The sequence below is a fragment of the Schistocerca nitens genome, chromosome 4 (genome assembly GCF_023898315.1).
Source record: "Schistocerca nitens isolate TAMUIC-IGC-003100 chromosome 4, iqSchNite1.1, whole genome shotgun sequence".
NCBI lineage: Eukaryota > Metazoa > Arthropoda > Insecta > Orthoptera > Acrididae > Schistocerca > Schistocerca nitens.
In genome coordinates this window covers 354,631,417-354,657,849 of record NC_064617.1, presented here as the reverse complement: position 1 = coordinate 354,657,849, position 26,433 = coordinate 354,631,417, and the positions used below count along the sequence as shown (strand labels likewise).

The 26,433-nt window shown below is 44.2% G+C and overlaps 1 protein-coding gene across 1 annotated transcript in view; it reads left to right on the top strand.

Moving 5' to 3' along the window:
* The window catches only part of LOC126252307 (heparan sulfate 2-O-sulfotransferase pipe), a 293,570-nt gene that overhangs the window by 197,757 nt on the left and 69,380 nt on the right, over positions 1 to 26,433 (top strand). The window contains exons 3-4 of the mRNA XM_049953189.1: positions 3,439 to 3,494; positions 25,687 to 25,887. Coding sequence (XP_049809146.1) covers positions 3,439 to 3,494; positions 25,687 to 25,887 — 257 coding nt within the window. The remainder of the gene's footprint in view (positions 1 to 3,438; positions 3,495 to 25,686; positions 25,888 to 26,433) is intronic.

Sequence of the window (26,433 nt, the reverse complement as noted above, 5' to 3'; positions counted from 1 at the left end):
GCTGCCGTCGGTGTCTCGTGGTAGTGCCAACCTTTGAAACTATGTAGCATCGTTACTATCGATACAACTGTCTCCAGTAATTTCTTGCTATTAGTGTTCTCAATAAGTAGGGGATTTCTTCACCTATTCATGCATAATACGTTACACTTATTTACGTTCAGTCTCAATTGCCGGTCCCTGCGCGTATCGTCGGTCCTCTACGGATTTTCCTGCATTTGCTACATTCTTCTGCGGTCCAACATTTGCGAAATACAACAGTATCGTCTTCGACTTTTATCTTCCAGATCATTTATACAGGATGCTTGTCTATCATGGGAACAAATGCAACCGGCGAGGAAAAGACTATGAAACAAGAAGATACACTTAAAAAAAAAAAAAAAAAAAACGACGCACCACGAAGGAATTATCCAAATGGGACGGAGATCGGTAATGTACATGTATAGACAAACAACTGATAACAGCTTCAGAAACATTAGACGACAAATACAAGGTAAATAGGTTCACAAACTGAGCAATTCAAATGTTCAAATGTGTGTGAATTCCTATGGGACCAATCTGCATAGGTCGTCGGTCCCTAGACTTACACACTACTTAAACTAAGTTAAACTAACTTATGCTAAGAACTACACAGACACCCATGCACGAGGGAGGACTCGAAGCTCCGGCGGGAGTGGCTGCGCAGCCTGTGACAGGACGTCTCAAAACGCTCGTCCACTCCCTGAGCAATTCAACAACGCGTTGGTCCACCTCTAGGCCTTCTGCAAGCTGTTATTCGACTAGATTGATAAAATTATTGGATGTCCTCCTGAGGGATATCGTGCCAAATTCTGTCGAATTTGCGCGTTAGATCGTCAAAATCTCAAGTTGGCTAGAGAGCCCTACCCGTAATGCTCCAAATGTCCTCAATTGTCGACAGACACGGCGACCTTGCTGGCCAAGGTAGGATTTGGCAAGCACGAAGGCAAGCAGTAGAAGCTCTCGCCGTGTGCGACGGGCATTATCTTGCTGAAATGTGAGCCTAAGATGGCTTGCCATGAAAGGCAACAAAACGGGACGTCGACGTATCGCTGTGCTGTAAGGGTGCCGCGGATGACAACAAAAGCTGTCCTGCCAACCTAGACCATCACTCCTGGATGTCGGGCCTGTCACATTAACATGGCGACCGCCTATGTTCGACGTCAACGTGCAACAACCACTCACAGACGGCAGGTGGCAGCACTAGCAGTGGAATGTACATAAAAGGCTGTCGGCGGGAAGTTGAAAACAGTGCAGTAGTTGCCGTAATACGGAAACGGAGCGATTTTACTGACGTCCAAAAGGGCGTGATGATTGGGTTTCGAGCTAGGGGTGGAACCATTTCCGTAACGGCTAAGTTTGTAAACTGTTCGCATGCTGCATTTGTTTAAGTATACTGTGCATGGCAAAACTGCGCTATCCATCATCGGCGCCGAGGCTACTGTGGTGCACCGCGGGCCATAGGGTAAACAGCGGCTGCTGAGACGTGTACGGACGAATAGGCATGCAACTGTTCAGCAACTGACCGCTCTGATGAACTATGGGACTACCAATAGTCCCTCCCCAAAGACCGATCAGCGAACGTTGCCGTATGGGGCCCTCCGCAGCGGACGCCTGGATTATGCAATCATGCCAAATGCTATTCATCGGCGACAAGGGCTGTAATTTGTCCGCCAGTATCACAACTGGACGCCCACTGAATGCCTGTAGATGGTCGTTTAAGATGAATCTTCTTTTGTGCTCCGTCGGACAAATGGCCATTGGCGAGTACGGTGTGAAACGTCTGAAACCAACATCATGCAACAATCGTGGGGAGGATCCAGGCCGTTCCTTGGGTGATCTCGTCATTCTGAAAGGCACAATGGTTTAATGTGAGTACGCATCTATTCCTGGGACCATATCCGCCACTACATGCAGTTTGTTGTTCCTCGGCACAATGTCATCTATCAGCAGGAGAATGCAGCGGGTCACACAGCTCGGGTGTAGGTGCGTGGTTCAAAGAGCACCACGATGAGATTGTCGTACTCACCCGGCCTCCAAATTCTCCGGATTTAAACCCAATCGAGAATTTACATGCCTACGCATCCATTTCAGAACCTCATCGACTCTCTTCCTGCACATCTCGTAGCAGTCCGAACTGCAATAGGGTGTTATTCAGGCTTCTGACAGTTGATCGCATCAATGTAACTGTACAGTGTATAAGGATCTCATGTAGCTTGCCGAGAATCATATGCCAGCGTCAGACGTAGAATTTTATAATAAAGTTGTCAGCCGGCCGTTGTGGCCGAGCGGTTCTAGGCGCTTCAGCCCGGAACCGCGCTGCTGCTACGGTCGCAGGTTCGAATCCTGCCTTGGGCATGGATGTATGTGATGTCCTTAGGTTAGTTAGGTTTAAGTAGTTCTAAGTCTAGGGGACTGATGACCTCAGATTTTAAGTCCCATAGCGCTCAGAGCCATTTGAACCAATAACGTTGTCTGTTACAGAACTGTTACGAATGCTGCATACATGTCAACGAACGAGGAGCACAATGAACATTTAATTAACTTTCTACGCCAGCGACTTTTGTTGGTGTACTAAATTTTAATTATCAGACACCTCAATACATTCAGTAGGGTGTAAAGTGCTAATAGTTGTTTTTTCTATTTATTTACCAGGTTATTTTTTGACATACTCAAGAAACATAGTTGTTTAGTGCAAGAGCGAGCCAAGTCCATTTTTTCTAATTCAATAAATATCAATAAATCTTGGGTTCGTTATGTAATAAGCTGTTATGATGTGCTGGTGGCCTAAATAAATGTCGGGAAAAGGTAAGATACTTAGCCAACGGTCATTCAGTCAAGATGGTGTACTCAGCAATGAAACAAAGTAGTAGGCTCTGCCAGAAATATAGACAATGTGTCTAACAGAGTATTTTAATACGACAGTATGCCATCTTAGGCAATTTATGACACATGTAAGTAAGGATTACAAATATGGATTGTTACAAGGTTATACCACTTGTTATGTATTTCACTGCTATTGCCTAACCTTTCAGAAAACACTTGATAATGGCACTTAGAAGCCGAAATCATGATTGGGTAAGTGTAAATGTAACACTGTAAATAAACAACAATCACTTTAAAGAAATTAAGAAGCTGCTTGATTGAGAAGTAGCGGCCCCGGTCAGGAAAACTGACAACGGCTGGGACAGCGGTGTGCTGACCACATGGCCCTCCATATCCGCAACCAGTAAATCCTGTCGGTTGAGGATGACACTGCAATCGGTCGGTACCGATAGGCCTTCCGAGGACTGTTCGGACGGAGTTTAGTTAGTTAGACAATTTTTTGTACTTCACTCGAAAATATGTAAAAGTGACCTATCTGATTATTGCAACAATTACGGTGGCGTGATGAGTGAGACCGGCCTGTTTGTTACGTTGCAGGTTCGAGCTCCGGGGCGAGCAGCAGCCTGCAGCGGCAGCTCGCCGACTACGGCCTGGTGAGTGACCCACTGACACGCCAGCGCAGCCACTTCGCAGGTACTCGCCGCGTTTCCGGAGCACCGCCGTTATGTCAACAAGCCGCGTCTCCCGCCAGCAGCTGCGCAGCTACCCAACGGCCTACCGTTTCAGATATATCTTTCCGTTCTACGGGCATATCCTCGCAACATGAAACAAAACTTGTGAATGGATTGAAGATTTTTTGGTAGAGAGGACGCAGCACTTTATTTTACGGAAAGTCATTGACAGATGTAGAAGTAACTTCAGGAATGTCTTAGGGAAGTGTGTTGGGGCCCTTGATGATCGAGTCGTATTTCTGATCTGGCAGACAATGTTAATGCTAACCTCAAACTCCCTGCAGTGATGTAGATATATACCAGGGCTGCCCAGAATGTAATGCAAAACTTTTTTCATCAGCAACAAGAATGGTACGAATGCATTATTTGAAAGTTCCGGAGTGTGCGCGCAAATTTTCGATTTTCTCCGACAGATAGTGTAGCTTCAGCATTGTTTCAAAATGGCGCCAAAACGACGCAGTTACAACCAGCGTGTCGTCATTGAATTTCTCAGTGCGGAGAAAGAAACTGTTCGGAACTTTCAGAAACGTTTGTGTGAAGATTATGGAGCATCTGCAATCGACGGAAGTACGGTTAGTCGCTGGGCAAAGAGGGTGATACCATTACGACAAGACTGTTCGGCAGAGCTCCAAGTTTTGCAGAGCTCAGTGACGCCGTTCACGGCTGTCACACCTGACAAGCTGCAGCTTTCTGGTGCGCTCACTCGCGAATGTCGACACATAACGACTCTGCAGCCGGCACTGAAACTCAAAGGAAGTATGGATGCAATCAATATCCCAGGTGATTGTTAGATTCGACATAATAGCCGTCAGCCTCATACAAGTTTGAGGACTTCGGAACACAGGGTTGGACAGTGTTACGCGACCCATCCTACAGCTCTGACCTAGCTCTCTCAGACTTGCACTTGTTTGGACCACTAAAGTGTAATATTCGCGGAGACGTTTTGAGGATGACGGAGAGGTTATTCGCATAGTGAAGAAATAGCTTCGTGAACATAACAAGGACTGAAGTACTGGCACCGATAGGGCATACACGCCTTGTATCTCGCTGGACGAAGGCCACAGAACGGCAAGGAGATTACGTGAAAAAATAGGGTATGTAGAAGAAACGTCATTCTTTCTTGTCTGTCCGTTTCATTGCGTTCAATAAACAACAGCTGAAGAAACAAAATGCGGTGCGTTACTTTCGGGACGACCTTCGTAGAATGAAGTATTATCTGACAAATATATGCACAAATATCAGGTATTGATAACATTTCAAAATGGTGCAAAGATTGGCAGCTTGCTTTAAATGCTCAGAAATGAGAAAGTATGCACTTCACAAAACGCAGAACAGTAGTATCCTTTGACTTTAATATCAACGACTCACAGTTGCAATCTGTCAACTCATGCAAATACTGAAACTTCCTGGCAGATTAAAACTGTGTGCCGGACCGAGACTTGAACTTGGGACCTTTGCCTTTCGCGGGCAAGTGCTCTACCGACTGAGCTACCCAAGCACGACTCACGCCCCGTCCTCACAGCTTTACTTCTGCCAGTACCTCGTCTCCTACCTTCCAAACTTTACAGAAGCTCTCCTGCGAACCTTGCAAAACTAGCACTCCTGAAAGAAAGGATATTGCGGAGACATGGCTTAGCCACAGCCTGGGGGATGTTTCTAGAATGAAATTTTCACTCTACAGCGGAGTGTGCGCTGACATGAAACTTCCTGGCAGATTAAAACTGTGTGCTGGACCGAGACATCCCCCAAGCTGTCGCTAAGCCATGTCTCCGCAATATCCTTTCTTTCAGGAGTGCTAGTTCTTGCAAGGTTCGCAGGAGAGCTTCTGTTAAGTTTGGAAGGTAGGAGACGAGGTACTGCCAGAAGTAAAGCTGTGAGGACGGGGCGTGAGTCGTGCTTGGGTAGCTCAGTCGGTAGAGCACTTGCCCGCGAAAGGCAAAGGTCCCGAGTTCGAGTCTCGGTCCGGCACACAGTTTTAATCTGCCAGGAAGTTTCATATCAGCGCACATTCCGCTGTAGAGTGAAAATTTCATTCTACATGCAAATACTGTATCTGTGTAACAATTTATGGGAATATGAAGTAGAATAATCAAATGAGCTCAGTCGTGTGTAAAGCAGGTGGTAGACTTGGATTCAGTGACAGGATACTGGAAAAATGTAGTTGTAAACAAAAGGGGATGACTTACGAACCACTCCTGCGTCGCATTTCTGAATATTAGTCAAGTGTGTGAGATTTATATCAAATAGCACTAACAGGAGGTACTGAACGCATACAAAGAAGGACAGAACGAAATGTTACAAGTTTGTTCGATTCAAGGGAGGACATCGCAGAAATTCTGAAAAATTTAGTTGGTGGAAGCTTGAAGATGAACTCCAATAATACCTTTAAAGCCATCTTACAAAGTTCCAAGAACAAGCGTTGGGTGAAGATTCTGGAGATATACCGGGTATTTATAATTAAACCGACGGTGTTAAGAGTACTGTAGTGCAGACTGTATACATCGCAAGGCGCTGAAACATTGCAGATATGTTCATTAATCGGTGTGCTCATTGAGTATGCTGAAAAAATAATAATTCCACTTTCTGAGTATGCTGAGAAAATAATAATTCCACTTTCTGCCATCAGGTGAAAATATGGCGTTGTAAACAGTCAGAATGTAGTGTGTAGTGTGTGTGTGTGTGTGTGTGTGTGTGTGTGTGTGTGCGCGCGCGCGCGCGCGCAGAAAAAGGAGAGGAACGATCAAACACATGATAACGGTGTTATAGCACGTTCATTAGGATGGCACATGTGCTTAATATGGCCTCCCGACTCAGGAACGTGCTACATCTGTAACACGGCACGGTCGACAGTTGCTCGCAGCGTATCCGATGTAATCGCAGCGATGTGTCGTCGCATGCTGCCCTTCAATCAGGAAGAGACCGTTTACATCCCTGAGAGACACGATCTTTCAGATATCCTCACAACCAGAAGTCATATGGATTTAGGTCGGGGTGTCTGGAAGGCCACACATCTTGAAACTGGCTAGAGATGATACAGTCGTTACCGAAGATTTATAGAAACAAATCTGTCACCTGGCAAGCGATATATAGTATCGTCTCATCTTCCCTGAAAATAGTTGTGCGGACACAGTTACGTTCTTGAAAATTTGAATCACATGTTGCCAAACGAGGTTCTCAAAAATGGTTCAAATGGCTCTGAGCACTATGGGACTCAACTGCTGTGGTCATCAGTCCCCTAGAACTTAGAACTACTTAAACCCAACTAACCTAAGGACATCACACACATCCATGCCCGAGGCAGGATTCGAACCTGCGTCCGTAGCAGTCGCACGGTTCCGGACTGCGCGCCTAGAACCGCGAGACCACCGCGGCCGGCCGAGGTTCTCATAACGTGCAAATTTCATTGTAAACCTAACAGGCCCGCGAATTGTCATCTCCTTGAAGAAAAACGGACCGAGAATGGAGTTTGTGAAATCACACGATACAGTCACATAAGCTGTGTATATTGAATGTTCCTGCACAACATGTGACGAGGTAGAGCCCCATGTGAAACAGTTATGTGCATTCACTGAACAATACAGAGTAAAATGTGCCTAGTCCGTCCAAAGAAAATCCCCCGGTAGTCACATGTAATCCATTTCCAAGCGCGCCAGAGCGAAGGGCAAAGTCACGGCGTTGTAGCCTTCGGGCTTCATTTGGTGCACATTCTAAATCTTGTACGGATACCAGTGTAAAATGCACCGCAAATTCTTTTGAGCTATTGACTAGGAGAGAGACAATTTCAATGACACAGCTCGAGCACTGGCTGCAGAATTTGAGGCATGTGCTGCACGGTCGGCTGTAACTACAGCAACTTCAACAAAAATTTCTTGATTATATGCTTTAGCCCGTTTATGACAGGGAGCCTCTTCGCAGCTATTTCTGTCGGTGATATTCTCCCAATGCAGCGCTGCTATTGCTGCCGCTCCGATAAACAACTTAACCAGCAAAGCACGGTTATTCTTCTTAATAGCCACTGCGTTCAGTGCGGAAAACTATAACTTTCTTAACCCACTTACACCAACAGTCACTTCACAAAAGGCAATCAACACGTGTCGCCAAACATCAAACAGCACTGACGTCAAAACAGGAAACATTTCATATTCACGCTGTTTTCAGCTCCCCATTTTCATCTGATTGCAGAAATTGTAACTACCATTTTCTTGGAATACTCCACGAGCGCACCGGTGTTTCAGCGTCCTGCGATGTATACTACAGCCTACACTGCAGCACTCGGAACACCGTCAGTTTAATTATAACCAGACGATATTTCACCTCACTACGAACTTCTTCCGAAGGGGCCACGAAAACAATATTAGGCTGATTACAGCCCACACAGAGAGATTTAGGCAGCTATTCTTTCCCTTCCCGATTGGAACAGGAAAACCCTAATATGTTGGACAATGCAAAGTGCCGGCCGCGGTGGTCTAGCGGTTCTGGCGCTGCAGTCCGGAACCGCGGGACTGCTACGGTCGCAGGTTCGAATCCTGCCTCGGGCATGGGTGTGTGTGATGTCCTTAGGTTAGTTAGGTTTAAGTAGTTCTAAGCTCTAGGGGACTTATAACCTAAGATGTTGAGTCCCATAGTGCTCAGAGCCATTTGAACCATTTTTTTTTTTTTTTTTTTTTGACAATGCAAAGTATGTTCTGCCACGCAATTCGCAGTTGTCTCAGAGTATGTACGTAGATGTAGAATCGTAAATACTATGAGGGTTGGTTAAATGGTAAAGATATTTTTTCAAATAAGCTCTCTGTTCAGAAAACGACATTGCAGGTGACAGCATTTCTCAACATAGTCTCCTACAAGCGCTATGCAGTTCATCCATATGTTGACTAGCTTGCTAATTCCGTCCTGGGAGAATCTCACCGACATCGTACGCATCCCCTCTGTTATCGCCTCGACAACTGTAATATTCGGCAATAAAATTTACATTCACGCAGGTGCTCCTTCATCATATCAAAAAGGTGTCAATCTACATGGAACTAGGTCCAGATTGTGAGGTGGACACCAAGATTTTGAATACACTGGAATCTTTTCCCAGCTCTGTGAGGGTTGGTATTATCCTGAAGCCAGGTCACACCTCTTGAAAGCTTTCCACTCATCTTCATTCTGAATTTAGGTTTCAGCTCGCAATATCTATGAGTGTTCACTGTCTGGCCTTTAAAACTGTAATAAATCAACAGTGGGCCTCTCACAACCCAAATTACCGCCATCTTCAGTTTTCTTGCAGAAACTTGACTTTCGCACATTTTTGCTGTAGGCGAAGGTGGATGCTTCCACACTATGTTCTGGGGACTACTCAGTGGTTCGTAGTGAGGAACCTACGAAACATCAGCGTTTACTATGCAACTGGAAGGGTCTTCTCCTTGCTATTCAGAACACCGCAAATTTTGTTTCGTCATTTTCAAACGTTCATGTTTGTCAATCAGGTAACGTGGTCCCCAACGAGCACAAACTTTGCGATTATTTAGAGATTCCAGGGCATTGAAAATGCTTAACCGTAGCTAATGTTCAACTCGTGTGCAATATCACCATTTCTGTCATGACGATCATCACACATCATTCTCTCAACCGTTTTAATGTTCCTGTCCATTTTCTAAGTGCCTACTCGAACACTTTTCGTCGCACTTCTGAAGTATTATGCACTCGTACATAATTCGATCAACGAAACAACTATCACTCTGCTGCGGCTGCATTCTGCGAATAATTTCAGGGGACAGTAAACGAATCATTTTCTCCATTTCTCTTTTTATACATACGGACAACGTGGTACTCACAATGAAATACTCTCAAATCACTATGAATAGAGCTGTTAACTGAGACAACATAACTAACGAACGAGAACATAATTGAAATTAAGACATATCATTGTTGAGCCAGAGCTGTCATCCTAAGGAGCAGAAAAAAAATAACTTTACTTACTGACTTGCTCTCGTACACACTGCAGTTTCAGAACAAAAACACAGATTTGTGATTCTTGCTCTAACACAGGGGTTCCAGGAGGAAACAGTGGTACACGCAATTCTAGACGAAATTACATGGGCACTTGTTCTGTTCTCAATGTGTTTCAGTATAAAGCTTTTTGAATATGCGAGGAATGGGGACCAGTGCAACATCAATGTAAACTGACAGATTCCCCTATACACCTTATGTTCAGAACTTGAAAAAGCAACTTCAGTGCATATTTGGCAAAGCTTTCCACTTTATGCGAAATACAGTCCCCCACTAATATATAACCCAAACCGGTTTTGAGAAATTTATAGCGTCTTCAATGGGTCTTTTTATTGAACTTAACTGCGTTTTTGTTACAGCATAAAAACCTGCAGTAAATATGTTTGCCTTTGGTGGATAAGTGGAGGTTGTCACGTTATTTTACTGTTCTCTTGTACTCTACACTAATTCGTCAAAACAACACGTTTTCTTGCGTGTAAGTCTGTGTTTGGCTGCTGCTCAATCGTATGAAGTGAAAATAAACATCTCACACACTTGAGGTGTAGCACATAAGAAACATCTAAAACAAAACAACCGATGAAGATGTCACAATGGTGTTGAAACACGATAAGGTACCAAAATACCACCGTGCAATGAAAAAATACCTGTCCTTTACGCAAGGACGAATCCTTTTCCCAATATTAAATCATAAACACGGAAACAGAGCTCTCTTCGTCTCACAGTAATAAACTTTAATAGATTCTGCAAGTCCTGTGTGGAGACGTTATGCAGTTAATTTCAGTTACTGTCGACATTCTGTGTTAACTTCCAATAAAATCATTTAAAATAAACCACTTGGCATATGAGCTTCGTGCTTCCATCAACCCCACAAATAATGGTCTAGCGGAGGAAAGTCGAGTGATCTTGGTTGATGCTCAACAACACCGCCGCAATAGATCCAACGCGGAGAATTTGTGTGTACGTTACAGCCACTGTTGGTGGATTACTCTCCGCGTCTTCACCAATAAATTCTATACAAACTAAAACGGGTACCAATAATAACTAAGCCAAGGAATGATTGGCGACGATACCAAACCACATGTTAATTAAGAATCGACGCTGAAAATTGATGTTCACAGCCTACGTAGGAGTTTTCACTCGTCCGTGTGGAAGTGTACCTACTTTGGCTGATTCTTTTGCGCAGCCTTTGTTGTATCAGTTTATAATTAACAATAACGAGTTTATAAATTTACAAAGTGGCATTGCCTCCCCCCTTAGAGTCCTGTTTATCTGGAAGTGGCAGACAGACAAGTTATGCTTTGTACTGTGTCCCACATTAGTGTGTTGCAAACTCGGTTGTGTAGAAATTCTGCAGCAGCTTGTCGGGTTGCTACGAATTGTTCGAGCTATGTTGTCATGTCATGTTGGACTTGACGATCTGAAACAGTGCAGAGACAGAAAATACACACATTTACAAAATGTAAGCTCACCAGTCAAAATATTAGTCACTCTCTTGAAAGGATACAGTGTTCGTTACGGAGCGCTGTAGATAGGTAGAACTCGTACCAGGCGGTAATGTGATCTTCCACCGCTAACGATAAGTCGTGGTAGTGGAGTGATGTGTATAGGATCAGAGCATTAAAATGGTTCAACGTGGACACGAGTTAGTATGGCAGAAAACAGCTATCGTATTTAGATACGCCCATCACCATTTCCTGAAGAAGGTTGTCCCATTTGTTCGTGTCTACAAGGAATTTTGGAAATTTGTGGTAAGGTCTTATGGGACCAAACTGCTGAGGTCATCGGTCCCTAAGCCTACACACTGCTTAATCTAAATTAAACTAACTTCCGCTATGGACAACGCACACACCCATGCCCGACGGAGGACTCGAACCTCCGACGTGGGGAGCGGCACGGACCGTGACAAGACGCCCCAGACCGCACGGCTACCCCGCGCGGCCCTACAAGGAATGTTGTACCAGTTGCATCCGTGTAAACTAACAGAGACCGGAAACGTGTATCGTTCCTTGAAAACGACAGTCGGAAGGAATCGCAGTTGTCAGTAAATACAGGCCCTTCTCTGCCACTTCCCGAACGAACGCAAAAAGCCTACTGCAGTGGAGATTTAAAGTCGGGTACCTCACAAAAGGCCATTGCCCACAGCGCCAGTCAAGTTGCACTTCTTGTATGGGCCGAACAACACGGAAACTGGACAATATTGACTGGAGGAGGAATGTAGTGCGGTCCGAGGAGTCGCGATCTTAGCTCTGTTGAAATGATGCAAGACGTCGAATGCACCATCAGACGTCTAACACACATTGTGTGGAGAGTGTAGTTCAGGCTGGACGTGGTTCTGTAATGCTACGAGGATGTTTTTCGTACCATATCTCGAACACATTCACTCAATTTACTGTAAACAGGAACCAGTATGTTTATTTTAACACACTTGGTGCTCAAGTGTTGCCCTTTCCTCCACATCTTCATGACGAGTATGTTGTGGACACCTCCGTCTTCCAAGATGCCAACAATCATTTTTACAGAGCCGTACGCTTGTGTTCCTGGTCTGAAGAACATTCAGGAACACTCTGACATCAATTGGCTCGCTAAATCAACCACACTTAATCTCACAGAAAACAGGGGGCACCACTTGGAACAGCGGGTGAAACGTAGCAATCAACATTCCCCAGTTTGGCAGCTATGCATTATCTGAATTCAATGAGTGGCATCAGCTGTGTAGACTCTCTTCATCGCCGAATGGTGGTCATTTTTTTTTCTCTCTGTGTGCTTCTCGAGACCTTCGCACACACAGTTCTATGCTGAATTCTTGTATAAGGAAATTGTCGAAGGAATTCTCAAACAGAAGCCCTAGATTTCCAATGACATGACCTTAGGCATGTACCATTCCACCATCATTTGGCTGGGTAAATAATGACGGCATCAGAGGGCCGAATACGAATTGCATTAATAAGTTCTACCCCTATTCCAAAATGATATGCACAATCAAATGGTCAGACCAGTGAAACCTTGTTTTTTAAATATCTCGTACGCTGTAGAAATTGCAGCATTATTTTACATAATGTTCGTAGTTCAGCGTTAGCGGAAGGCTATTCCCTTCTAAAGCACACGGCACTTTATATAATGGATTTTCTAAGAAAAATAAGTGGCAGTTACTGTCGTTGAAAGCTGTACTACACAGTAAAAGGCTATACAAAGCTCTGAAATCATAGATATATCAAGAGGTCTTTGAAGTTAATGCACAATGTAATGTAACGGTAATGCTTGCGCTACTAAGATGGGGGGCATCTCACACTCGAGCATTAAATTGAAATTAATGGATACTCAGCAAAGGTGAGCAGGAGGAGGAGATTAGTGTTTAACGTGCTGTCGACATTAAGGCCAGTAGAGAAGGAGCACAAGCTCGGATTGTGTGAAGGATAGGGAAGGAAATCGACCGTGTCACTTACAAGGAACCATCCTGGCATTTGCCTGAAGTGGTGTAGGGAAATCACGGAAAACCTAAATCAGGATGGCTGGACCCAGGTCTGAACCGTCGTCCTCCCGAACGCGAGTCCACTGCGCCACCTCTCTCGGTTTGGTATTCACACCAATTGCAAAAGATGACATTCTCAGCCATAAAATTATTTCTTTCGGACGAGAAAGGGCATCCAGTTTACATCTACTAATTAACCTTCATTTAGCAGATAACGTACAACTGGTTCCCACATTAACTTTCACATAACCATTTCTCGCGACTTTTTATCCAGTCTTCAGGAAGGTAATGATACGCTGTCAGTAGGTTGATATGAGTACAGAGCGTTCAAGTTAGAGAGTATTAGCACGCATTCCAATTTATTGTTGTTCGCGTGAGCTGTAGAACGTAAGCGCTGTCTTTTTGATGTTTTAAAACAACAGCAATAGTAATGAGATGAAATAGCTTTCAATTAAAAGTACAACAATAAAATAAAAATGCTTAAAATTACAATACCGATAAATGTGGTTGATCAACACCATACGCACAAAACATGCTCCCTAATACAGCAAACTATTGACGACTGTGGGAAATATAGTTCTACTAATCTGTCGTGCAACTTTTTTTCTGGATTAGGTTTGTAATCATATAGCACCCTTCGTTGTTCCAGCAACATACGATAAATAGCCCCAGTGTTTCCGCATATTTGCCGGCCGCGGTGGCCGAACGATTCTAGGCACTTCAGTCCGGAACCGCGCGACTGCTACGGTCGCAGGTCGAATCCTGCCTCGGGAATGGGTGTGTGTGATGTCCTTAGGTTGTTAGGTTTAAGTAGTTCTAAGTTCCAGGGGACTGGTGACCTCAGATGTTAAGTGCCATAGTGCTCAGAGCCATTTGAACCATTTTTCTCCGCATATTTCATATAGAATCGAAGAATCGAACAGGCATCCTATTAAGTCCAATGACTCTTTTTTTTTTTTTTTTCCTTGCAACTTAATCTCATTTTCAGATCCATGTTCACATATTTTCATACCTCGTGGGACCATTTGTGCGACAGTCGAAAACTGGTCTGCATCGGTGAAGCAGTTCCGAAACAGAATTTATTATTTCAGAATTCATTAGAATCTGCCACTCAGTTTCTTTGTTTTCCTAGTAATTTTCTAAAATTGTTGCTGTACTGTAGTGGTTGCTTCCCATTACACACTGTCTTCCACGGCACTTGTCCAGTATGTGGCCTACAACACGGCAGAATTTATGCCAAAGATCATCTGCATTCTCCAGAGCTAAGTGTTATTTGCTGTCTGCTTAATTAGTTATTATTTTCGTAACACTTATTAAGCAGATTTCTGGCTTTCTCAGCCTTTGCTCCAGCACCTCTGATTACAACGATAATGCAAGATTAATGGATATAAGTGCAGATATTTCTACTGAACAATATTTCATCAGTATTTACGTTATTTACAGACTGATAATTATAGCTATTTGGAGTACAGTCAATCAGGGCAACTTTTTACTGGTCAGGGTATCTTCGTACCACTTATCACTTTGATTTCGGTTGCTGCACCAGCTACTGGCATTATTTCGTACTGAAAGTAACTTTTATTAACTCTGTGGTTTATAGTTGGTAATTCAATTGTCTTTCCAACTTACTATAATTGCGCTGACTGTGAAGAGAGCCTTTGGCGACAGTGATTTAGTGATTTAAGTCAAACAGCGCCAGTTCAACAGGCGTTTTTTCTTTATTTTATATGTTTTGAGATTGGTCTAAAGAGATTCTGAATCACAGTGTAACTTTGCACCAGCACTGAAATTGAAATTTTACTCTAATAGTGCATAGTTAGCATTCGTTTTCACTTTTACAAGCATTCAGTAACTATAGATGTAAAATGGTACAATGTCTGTTGTGATCTGTAATTTGTTTTATGTCCAGTATTTTTTTAAAAATGGTAAAAAGTGGTACAAAGTTACCCAATTGACTTTAGTATGTTTTTAACTTGGCTAGTATCTCCAAGTACATGTAGCAAGAGCAAGCCATTAATCCTTATTTTCCCCTGACTGGCAGGTCACATGTTGAAGCGTGGGAAGCCAAGCGGTTAGTCTATATTGACAGGCACAGTCCATTAATGGTGCAGTTGCGACCATGCAGAAAACATCAGGCACTAAAGTTTGTGATGTGTTTGTAAGACGACTGTTTGATGCAGAGAAAAACCACCAACACACTGAGGTGTGCATATCTTAAGGTACCACACATAAAAATATCTGCAATTATACTCGTTTTAATACACGCTGCGTTCACTGAATCGAGGCGTTTGGGCTTATTTATTTCCAACAATTTATCGTGGACGCATTGTCTTACAAACCTCGCGAGATTTTAAAAAATTCTCATTTATTCTTTAGTCTCAGTTGTTCACTTTTAGTTGTATGACATATTTTGATCTCTTTGGATCATCTTCAGATCTAAAACAAAGAAAAATTCTACACGGAAGAACCAAGGAAAATGGTATAGGCATGCATATTCAAATACAGAGACATGTAAGCAGGCAGATCTCTTTGGATCATATTCAGATCCAAAACAAAGAAAAATTATACACGGAAGAGCCAACGAAAATGGTATAGGCATGCGTATTCAAATGCAGAGACATGTAAACAGGCGGAATACGGCGCTGCGGTCGGCAACGCCTATATAAGACAACAAGTGTCTGGCGCAGTTGTTCGATCGGTTACCGATGCTACAATGACAGGTTATCAAGATTTAATTGAGTTTGAACGTGGTGTTATAGCCGGCGTGCGAGCGATGGGACACACCTCTGAGGTAGCGATGACGTGGGGATTTTCTCGTACGACCGTTTGACGAGTGTACCGTGAATACCAGGAATCAGGAAAAACATCAGATCACCGACATTGCTGCGGCCGGAAAAAGAGCCTGCAAGAACGTGACCAACGACGACTTAAGAGAATCTTTCATGGTGACACAAGTGCAGCCCTTCCGCAGATTGCTGCAGATCTCAATGCTGGGCCATCAACATGTCAGCGTGCGAACCATTCAAGGTACATCATTGGGTTTTGAAGCCGAAGGCCCACTCGTGTAGCCTTAATGACTTCAAGACACAAAGCTTTACGCCTCGCCTGGGCCCATCAAAACCAACATTGGACTGTTGATGACTGGAAACCTGTTACTGGTCAGACGAGTCTCGTTTCAAATTGTATCGAGCGGATGGACTTGTACGGGTATGGAGACATCATAAATCCGTGAACTCTGCATGTCAGCAAGGGACTGTTCAAGCTGGTGGAGGCTCTATAATGGTGGGGGGCGTGTGTAGTTGGAGTGGTATGGGACTCCTGATACGCCTAGATACGACTCTGACAGGTTTGATCATCTGCATACATTCAAGTCCATCGTGCATTTCGACGGACAAAGGCAATTCCAGCAGGACAATGCGGTACTCCACATGTTCAGAATTTCTACAGAGTGGCTCCAGGAACACTCTAAGTTTAAACACTTCCGCTGGCCACCAAACTCCCCAGACATGAACATTATTGAGCATATCTGGGGTGCCTTGCAACGTGCTGTTTAGAAGAGATCTCCAACCCCTCGTACTCTTACGGGGTTATGGACAGCCCTGCAGGATTCATAGTGTCAGTTCCCTGCAGCACTGCTTCAGACATTAGTCGAGTCGACGCCACGTCGTGTTGCGGCACTTCTGGGTGCTCGGGTGGGCCCTACACGATATTAGGCAGGTGTACCAGTTTCTTTGGCTCTTCAGTATATACGTACAGTTTAATATTTTAGAATAAGCAGAAAAAAATGTATCTAAATGTATAATTTACATAAGTTGCGTGAGCAACTGTGGTCAATGTTTTAAACTGGTTTCTGATGTAGGTAGATGAGAGGGGAACAGGAAAAGGAGGAAAGGGGGGTAAATTCGTAAGGAGGGTGACTGGTAGAGGGAAAAGGAAGCAGGCATGGGCAGCAGTAGGGACGTCATGAGTTTAACAAGAGAGGGTACTACGCTAAATTTTAAAAATGATAATTAGATAAATATTCTCGTTAAAATAGTAATAGTGTAGGACAATGAATGTGTGAGTTGTAAACGGCATAAAATAGGAAAATTGTAGAGTAGAGGGAGGGGGAGTGAGGCTGCAGAAAAAAGGCAGGGAGGGGATGGGAATGGAAGTTGTAGGAATGTTGTGGGTTTAACAGGAGAGATAGACTTATACTAAAACGCAAAAAGTCATTTATGTAAATTTTTTCCATTAAAAGTATTAAAGGCGTAGACCAGTGTACATTTAAATTATAAAAAGCATTAAACAGTAAGTTACAAAAGTGGAAATAAAATAACGAACACTGAGTTACTATTTACAATAGTAAAAGCATAAAACACTGAAAGCACAAAACCATAACGGTCTTGCTTCAATAGCATTAAAAGGACATGACGGACTTCCTTCCACAAACCAAGATTTACCTCTGTCTCTAACTACCTCGTCGTCGACGCGATTTGAACCCTAATTTTTCTTCCCTTTCTAAGGGACCTGAAGTCGACGAAGAGTAGTTCAGCAAGGCGGAATTCATTATAGTGGTGTGTCCTCAGCAGACTTTGTAGGTTGCTCCTGCCGCGACTGGAGCACACGTGGTCCGGTTGTGCAGGTCGCGCCGAACCCGGAGTCGGCAGAAGTAGGCGTCGTCCTGCGGCCATTGTTCCCTGCTGAATTCATTACGGCGGAATTAATGTCCTCGCTGAGCCTGGGAAACCGCAGCCGGCAACAAACCGCACAATTACGAGGTGAGGCGTGCCGTTCGTTACGCAGTGACGCGACGCGGGGCCCGGGAGCACGACCGGAAGGAGACTCCCATTAGGCGACGCCCACAGCTCATGGCCACTCGCAGCTAATCATCTCTCTTACCAACATTCACCATATCGATCGGGCGAAGAGGTGTGCTGCTTGAACGCTGCGTGCTGGCTGAGGTGACTTAGGGTCTCCAATATCAATGTTTTTTCACGAAGAACAATAATTTGCTACGGAAGTTCTGCTGCAGCAAGACAGAATTAAGCTCACAGACGTGCCCACGAAATACATCCTCTTAAAAGTAAACGTAAGTAATACTGTCCTCAGCTTGAAACCTGGAGAGAACAGCGCAGTGCTTGTAACAGGCATGGGTGTATTGAAGGTGGTATGGCCAGACCTACCTCTGACATCTGAACTGAATCACGCAGGCAGTTATAGTTAAACCTACACTTTAACTTCGACCCGGAAATGCGATCCAACGTGGCAGGTCTCACCTTAATTATTAGTTCCAAGAGGTGAAGGAAGCGATAAGTGACGCTAAAAATCCTAGAACTGAATGAGGGTTAACTCTGGAACTTTGCACACTCACGGAAAAAAATTGCAGCACCAGGAAGGAGTTGTGCGACATAAACGAAAGTTCTTAGGCGTGTTTCTACATCTGAAAGATGGTGTCTACACAAATTTCGTGCCAGTCGCATACGAGTGGCAGTAGCAGAGCCACTATGAGGATGCAAATCAGATTTGCTTTGAATACACGCTGTAACGGTCGTGAGCGTTAGTTACCTTTGAGACTGGAGGTGGTGATGGTTCAAATGGCCCTGAGCACTATGGGACTTAACATCTGAGGTCATCAGTCCCCTAGAACTTAGAACTACTTAAATCTAACTAACCTAAGGACATCACACACATCCATGCGCGAGGCAGGATTCGAACCTGCGACCGTAGCGGTTGCACGGTTCCTGACTGAAGCGCCTACAACCGCTCGGACACAGCGGCCGGCCAGGAGGTGGTCAGTTGATGTTAGTCAAGAATGCCTTTAAGGCTAAAAATGGTTCAAATGGCCCTGAGCACTATGGGACTTAACTTCTGACGTCATCAGTCGCCTAGAACTTAGAACTACTTAAACCTAACTAACCTAGGGACATCACACACATCCATGCCCGAGGCAGGATTCGAACCTGCGACCGTAGCGGTCGCTCGGCTCCAGACTGTAGCGCCTAGAACCGCTCGGCCACTCCGGCCGGCTGGCTAAAAAGACGCCATTGTTAACGCCCTACTGAATTTGTACGAGGTCGTGTAATAGGACAACGAGAAGCTGTATGTTCCTACTGTGATATTGCGGAAAGACTAGCCAGGAATGTAGACACTGTACACGACTGCTGGCAGCTGTCACTAGAATGTACCGGCACAAGAAGACCGCGCTCGAGACAGTCACGTGGCTATACCGAGAGGGAAGACCATCGTGTTTGGTGTTTGGCGTATGGCTGTCGCATCGTAGCTGCATCTGCTGCAGCCATTAGAACAGCAATTGGCACCACCGTGACCCAATGAACTGTTACGAATCAGTTACTTCAAGGACTTCTCCGAGCCAGGCACCCTATAGCATGCGTTTCACTGACCCCAAACCACCGCCATTTTCGAGTGCAGTGGTGTCAAGCGAGAGCCCATTGGAATGCAAGCTGCAATCTGTTGTATTTTTTGATGAAAGCTGGTTCTGCCTCGGTGCCAGTGATGGCCGTATGTTGATTAGGAGGAGGCCAGTTGAGCTCCTGCAACCAACATGTCTGCATGCTAGAGTGCTAGACGCAGTGGACCTACACATGGAGTTATGGTGTGGGATGCGATTTCGTACGACAGCAGGAGCACTCTCGTTGCTATCCAACGTGCTCTGACTGCAAATTTGTACATCAGTCTGGTTATTTGAGCTCTTGTGCTGCCATTCATGAACAACATTCCAGTACATTTCCAACAGAATAGCGCTCGCCCACGGAACGATGTTGTAACGCAACATGCTCTAAGTAGTGTCTCCACGTTGTCTTGACCTGCTAGGTCACCAGATCTGTCTCCAATCGAGCACATATGGAACATCATCGGACGACAACTGCAGCGTCATACCCAAACAGCATTAACCGCCCGTGTATTGACCAAGTGCAACAGGCATGGAACTTCATTCCACAGACTGACATCGGCAGCGGTACAACACAATGCGGGTATGTTTGCATGCATGTGTTCAACATTCTGGCGATTACACCGGTTATTAATGTTTCAGAATTTCGAGTTTACGATGGCTTATCTCGTGCTTACATTAAACTGTGATTTTGCCATCTTAATCACTTAAATATGCTACCTAAAGAAATGTATTCCCTACTCTACATTAATTATGTTTTGGTGTTGTGCTTTCTTTCCGTCAGTGCCTTTTACTCTCCCATTTAACCTCCGACCTTCGATTCCGTCTAAAGAAGAAGATTATGACAGTACGCTACCTTTTGCGAAAATAATCAACTTGCAAACGCATTATGGTGTTCGGCGGAGAGTACTTTGTGTACCACTCTTACTCCTCTCCCACCTCCCCCACCCCCTCCCGATTTTTGATAACCTTCCATCTGAGCTCAAATCTCTCCAATTTCACCTTCAGAGAAAGATATTTATTGGTTGACTCATCTAGCAACTTAAGCTCTCGATATTTTAATGGTAAGCCACAACATGATGTACAGCGCCCCTCACGTACCATCTGCCCATTGAGCTGCAGACCATCTCTGCAACATTTTCGCGTTTATCAAGCGAAACAGCGAAGAAACGCGCAACTCTTCTTTGGGTTCTTTCTGCTTTCTCTATCAATCCTATCTAGTACGAATTCTAGACTGACGAACATATACAATATGAGTGAGAGTTTTGTAAGGTACCTCATTTGTAGGTGGACTACGCTTCCTGCGGATTCTTCCAATGACTATGTCTGGCATCTGCCTTCCCTGCTATTTTTTATCGTGTCGCTCCACTTAAGTCACCTAGTTTGCTTTACTCCCGGGTTATTAATGATGTGGCTGCTTCTACTGATTGTTATGCAATAGTGTGATCATACAATAATGGCTCTTTTCGCCTCTTTATGAGCAATACGTTATATATAAGAGTATTTATGTTGGGAGTCAATGCCAGCAACAAGTTTTGATCTTTACAGATCTCCCTGCATTTCGCTTCAAATTTTCTGCCGTTCCGACCTACAGGATTATTCATGAATAGCCTCAAGGAGCCGCTAAGCACTAAGTCACCTATACAGGATGGTCCATTGATAGTGACCGGGCCAAATATCTCACGAAATAAGCATCAAGCGAAAAAACTACAAAGAACGAAACTCGTCTAGCTTGAAGGGGGAAACCAGATGGCGCTATGGTTGGCCCGCTAGATGGCGCTGCCATAGGTCAAACGGATATCAACTGCGTTTTTTAAAATGAGAACCCCATTTTTTATTACATATTCGTGTAGTACGTAAAGAAATATGAATGTTTTAGTTGGACCACTATTTCGCTTTGTGATAGATGGCGCTGTAATACTCACAAACGTATAATTACGTAGTATCACGTAACATTCCGCCAGTGCGGACGATATTTGCTTCGTGATACATTACCCGTGTTAAAATGGACCGTTTACCAATTGCGGAAAAGGTCGATATCGTGTTGATGTATGGCTATTGTGATGAAAATGCCCAACGGGTGTGTGCTATGTATGCTGCTTGGTATCCTGGACGACATCATCCAAGGTTCCGGACCGTTCGCCGAATTGTTACGTTATTTAAGGAAACAGGAAGTGTTCAACCACATGTGAAACGTCAACCACGACCTGCAGGAATTGATGATGCCCGAGTAGGTGTTTTACCTTCTGTCGTGGCTAATCCGCACATCAGTAGCAGAAAAATTGCGCGAGAATCGGGAATCTCAAAAACGTCGGTGTTGAGAATGCTACATCAATATCGATGCACCCGTACCATATTTCTATGTACCAGTAATTGCATGGCGACGATTTTGAACGTCGTGTACAGTTCTGCCACTGGCCACAAGAGAAATTACGGGACAATGACAGATTTTTTGCACGCGTTCTATTTAGCGACGAAGCGTCATTCACCAACAGCGGTAACGTAAATCGGCATAATATGCACTATTGGCCAACGGAAAATCCACGATGGCTGCGGCAAGTGGAACATCAGCGACCTTGGCGGGTTAATGTATGGCGCGGCATTATGGGAGGAAGGATAATTGGCCCCCATTTTATCGATGGCAATCTAAATGGTGCAATGTGTGCTGATTTCCTACGCAATGTTCTACCGTTGTTACTACAAGATGTTTCACTGCATGATAGAATGGCGATGAACTTCCAACATGATGGATGTCCGGCACATAGCTCGCGTGTGGTTGAAGTGGTATTGAATAGCATATTTCATGACAGGTGGATTGGTCGTCGAAGCACCATACCATGGCCCGCACGTTCACCGTATCTGATGTCCCCGGATTTCTTTCTGTTGGGAAAGTTGAAGGATATTTACTATCATGATCCACCGACAACGCCTAACAACATGCGTCAGCGCATCGTCAATACATGTGCGAACGCTACGGAAGGCGAACTACTCGCTATTGAGATGAATGTCGTTACAAGTACTGCCAAATGCATCGAGGTTGACGGATATCATTTAGAGCATTTATTGCATTAATGTGGTATTTACAGGTAATCACCCTGTAACAGCATGTGTTCTCAGAAATGATAAGTTCACAAAGGTACATGTATCACATTAGAACAACCGAAATAACATGTTCAAAAGTACCTACGTTCTGTATTTTAATTTAAAAAACCTACCTGTTACCAACTGTTGGTCTAAAATTGTGAGCCATTTGTTTGTGACTATCACAGCGCCATCTTTCACAAAGCGAAAAAGTGGTTCAACTAAAACATTCATATATCTTTATGTACTTCACGAATATGTAATAAAAACTGGGGTTCCTATTTAAAAAAACGCAGTTGATATCCGTTTGACGTACGGCAGCGCCGTCTAGCGGGCCAACCATAGTGGTATCTGCTTTCCTCCTTCAAACTAGACAAGTTTCGTTCTTTGTAGTTTTTTCGTTTGACGCTTATATCGTGAGATATTTGGTCCGGTTACGATAAATGGACCACACTGTATACAAAAGGCTCCCACAAATGATTAATTAGATTTTAAAGTTCTACACTTTCGCAACTATTAAATGCGCCAATATGCTTGATGCATGAGAGGAAGCGCAAACTCAGCGAGTTTGCACTGTGCGCACCATTTAGCTTTACGGGTGCAATGCTTTGACAATATGGCGAAAAGGTTAGAAAAGCGTTTCTGTGGCTTGGAATATGTGGGATGTTCGTCTTTTAGAACAGTGCAGCGTGCGTTTAGAAGGAGTTATGGAAAAGAACCGACCTGTAAATAGAGTATTGTGCGTTGGTATCGACAAACCAGGGACGCTGGTTGTCTCTCTAAACGGGAAAGTACCGGTCCACTAAGTGTTCGAGATGCAACACCGGGGAGAGTGAGGGAAGGTTTCATACAGAATCCAAAAAAATAAAAGGATCGTGCAAATCATGAAGTTCGAATACTACATCATACTGTTTAAAAGATTTTGCAATGGCGGTTGAATTTCAGATCGGACAGTTGCAGCTCGTGCAACAATTAAAACCGGAAGCTAATGGGCAGCGCCTTCATTTTGCATCACAATGCAGAAAGCACTTTAGGAAGAGCATTTTGTCTCCAAGCTATATTCCGACGAAACAACCTTCCATTTGCCTTGAGGGGTTAATCGCCACGATGTGAGTGTGGAAGCACTGAAAATCCTCAAGGAATTGTAGCACATAAACGAGATTCGCAGAAGGTTAATGTTTTCCGTGCAGTGTCACGGACGAAACTGCATGGACCGTTTTCATTCTGCGACAAGACTGTGAAGAGTACCTCTTACCTTGGTATGTGCAGTTGTGGTTGTTTCCGCAACTGACTGCTGAGTTCGAGAATTTCATCTTCTAACAAGATCTCAATAGAGAATCGACTTCATTGCTACCTAAACGATAAACTTCCGAATCGTTGAACTGGGTGTTGTGGTGCATACGATGTGGCTACATTCCAGTTCAACGATTCGGAAGTTTATCGTTTAGGTAGCAATGAAGACGATTCTCTATTGAGATCTTGTTAGAAGATGAAATTCTCGAACTCAGCAGTCAGTTGCGGAAACAACCACAACTGCACATACCAAGGTAAGAAGTACTCTTCACAGTCTTGTCGCAGAATGAAAACGGTCCATGCAGCTTCGTCCGTGACACTGCACGGAAAACATTAACCTTCTGCAAATCTCGTTTATGTGCTACAATTTCTTGAGGATTTTCAGTGCTTACACACCCGTGGCGATTAACCCCTCAAGGCAAATGGATCTTCCGGTTTAATTGTTGCACGAGCTGCAACTGTCCAGTCTGAAATTCAACCGAAGTTGCAAAATCATTCAAACAGTATACTTCTACGACTGTGCGCTATATATACCCTTTAAGCATGATTAAATTGCATTTCCACTTATCGGCAGTGTTCAGTTCTGTATCCAACACCATACAGGTGGCCGTTGCGTCTGCGCAACGAGTAAGGCCAAATTATGTTTACAACGACTGAAATCAGCGGCGGCTCATAACACACATTCGCAGTTATCTCGCCAACAACTCATTTGCTGACAAATGTTTGCTAGAAAGTTTTCGTTTTTGCTATTTTACAGAACTCCATCTTGTTTGTTGTTTCCTTCAGTCCTGAGACTGGTTTGATGCAGCTCTCCATGCTACTCTATCCTGTGCAAACTTCTTGGATGGGTAGACCACATAACTAATGAGGAAGTATTGAATAGAATTGAAGAGAAGAGAAATTTGTGGCCCAACTCGACTAGAAGAAGGGATCGGTTGGTAGGACATGTTCTGAGGCATCAAGGGATCACCAATGTAGTATTGGAGGACAGCGTGGAGGGTAAAAATCGTAGAGGGAGACCAAGAGATCAGTACACTAAGCAGATTTAGAAGGACGTAGGTTGCAGAAGGTACTGGGAGATGAAGAAGTTTGCACAGGATAGAGTAGCATGGAGAGCTGCATCAAACCAGTCTCAGGACTGAAGACCACAACAACAACAACAACAACAACAACAACAACATGGTTTATAGACCAAATGACGCATTATCACCCGCCAGACTGTCGTATGAGCCATTGCCAGTTCTCTGCTTCCACTACGAGTAGCCTTTCGTGGACTCCGCTGATTTTTTTCCATCATTGCATCAAAAGTGCGAGACCGACCTGGAGTCTTACCTTTGCACAAGCACCTTGTCCCTTCAAATTGGCGATACCAAAGAGGATTGTTTTTGCCTGCAGGCTGATCAATGCAAAAGCAGCTGGACCGAAATCACTGCTCACTCTTTGTAAACTGCAGCACACGGAATGTCTTCTGTTGAGCGGACTCAATCTGACTGCAAACTGAGAAGACTCATTGACTGACACCTAACGGCGATTTTCTGAAGCTCTAGACCACAGCCATTCAAACAACACACATTTCACTGTCGCAAGTCCCATGTTTCGTAATTATTAATGTCCAAAATCAGGGAATTCTTTTTGAAACACCCTGTATATCTTACCAGCGTCAGTTTTGGCTATTAATTGCTAATCACCCTATACAAGGTAGAGGAGTGTATCTAGGATTTATCCCTGTGGTTCCCTATAATGATTTCTCTGTAGGAACAAGATTTTATCTCCTTCCCGCATAGTTTGCTTTGTTCAACACCACTTTTTTCGTTACCTGTGTTACGTATGGTTGTCGCAGTTCAGTAACGCACATAGTTTTTGAAGTAGTTCAACGTATTGTGTTTCAGTCTGAGGCAGACCTGGACTTGGAACAGCTGAATAACACGCGGCGCGCAGCTGTGGACCTGGTGTTCTTCAACCGGGTGCCCAAGGTGGGCAGCCAGACGTTCATGGAGCTGCTTCGCAGGCTCGCACTGCGCAACGGCTTCGCCTTCCACCGCGACCAGATACAGCGCGTCGAGACCATCCGGCTGGCGCCGCCAGACCAGGTCAGCTGCCTGCACTACTAATCAAACTAAGTACACCGGACGAAAACTCCTTACTCCCCGGAGACATTACGCTAATAACACCTTCTCTAGCCTTGATAATGGCCTCAATGCGGCGAGGAAGACACACAACAGGTTTCTTCAGGTATACCATATCAAGCTCAGACCACTCACTGGTAACCAAATCCCGTACAGCTACGTAATAAGGTGGATGATGATTGCTACGTTTCACCCGTTGCTCCTGTGTCTAATTTTCACCGTACCTGTAATAAGTAACAACGGATGTAGGTTTTGAAGAGTTTATGCACATTTGAGACTGTTTGTTTTGGTCTTTCAGCGGAGATTGCTTGGATGATACAACCATTCGTTGTAGGTTATATTACTTTTAAGGGGATACGGAATCACCTATCCCCGCAATGTTAATATATGCCTACTATAGGGAACATTTTCTCACAAACTACTGGAGACAGAGAGGTAAAAATTTTACTGTATGTGCATTCATATGTTACAACAATACTGAAACAACAGTTTATTGTCAAAGTATTTTCT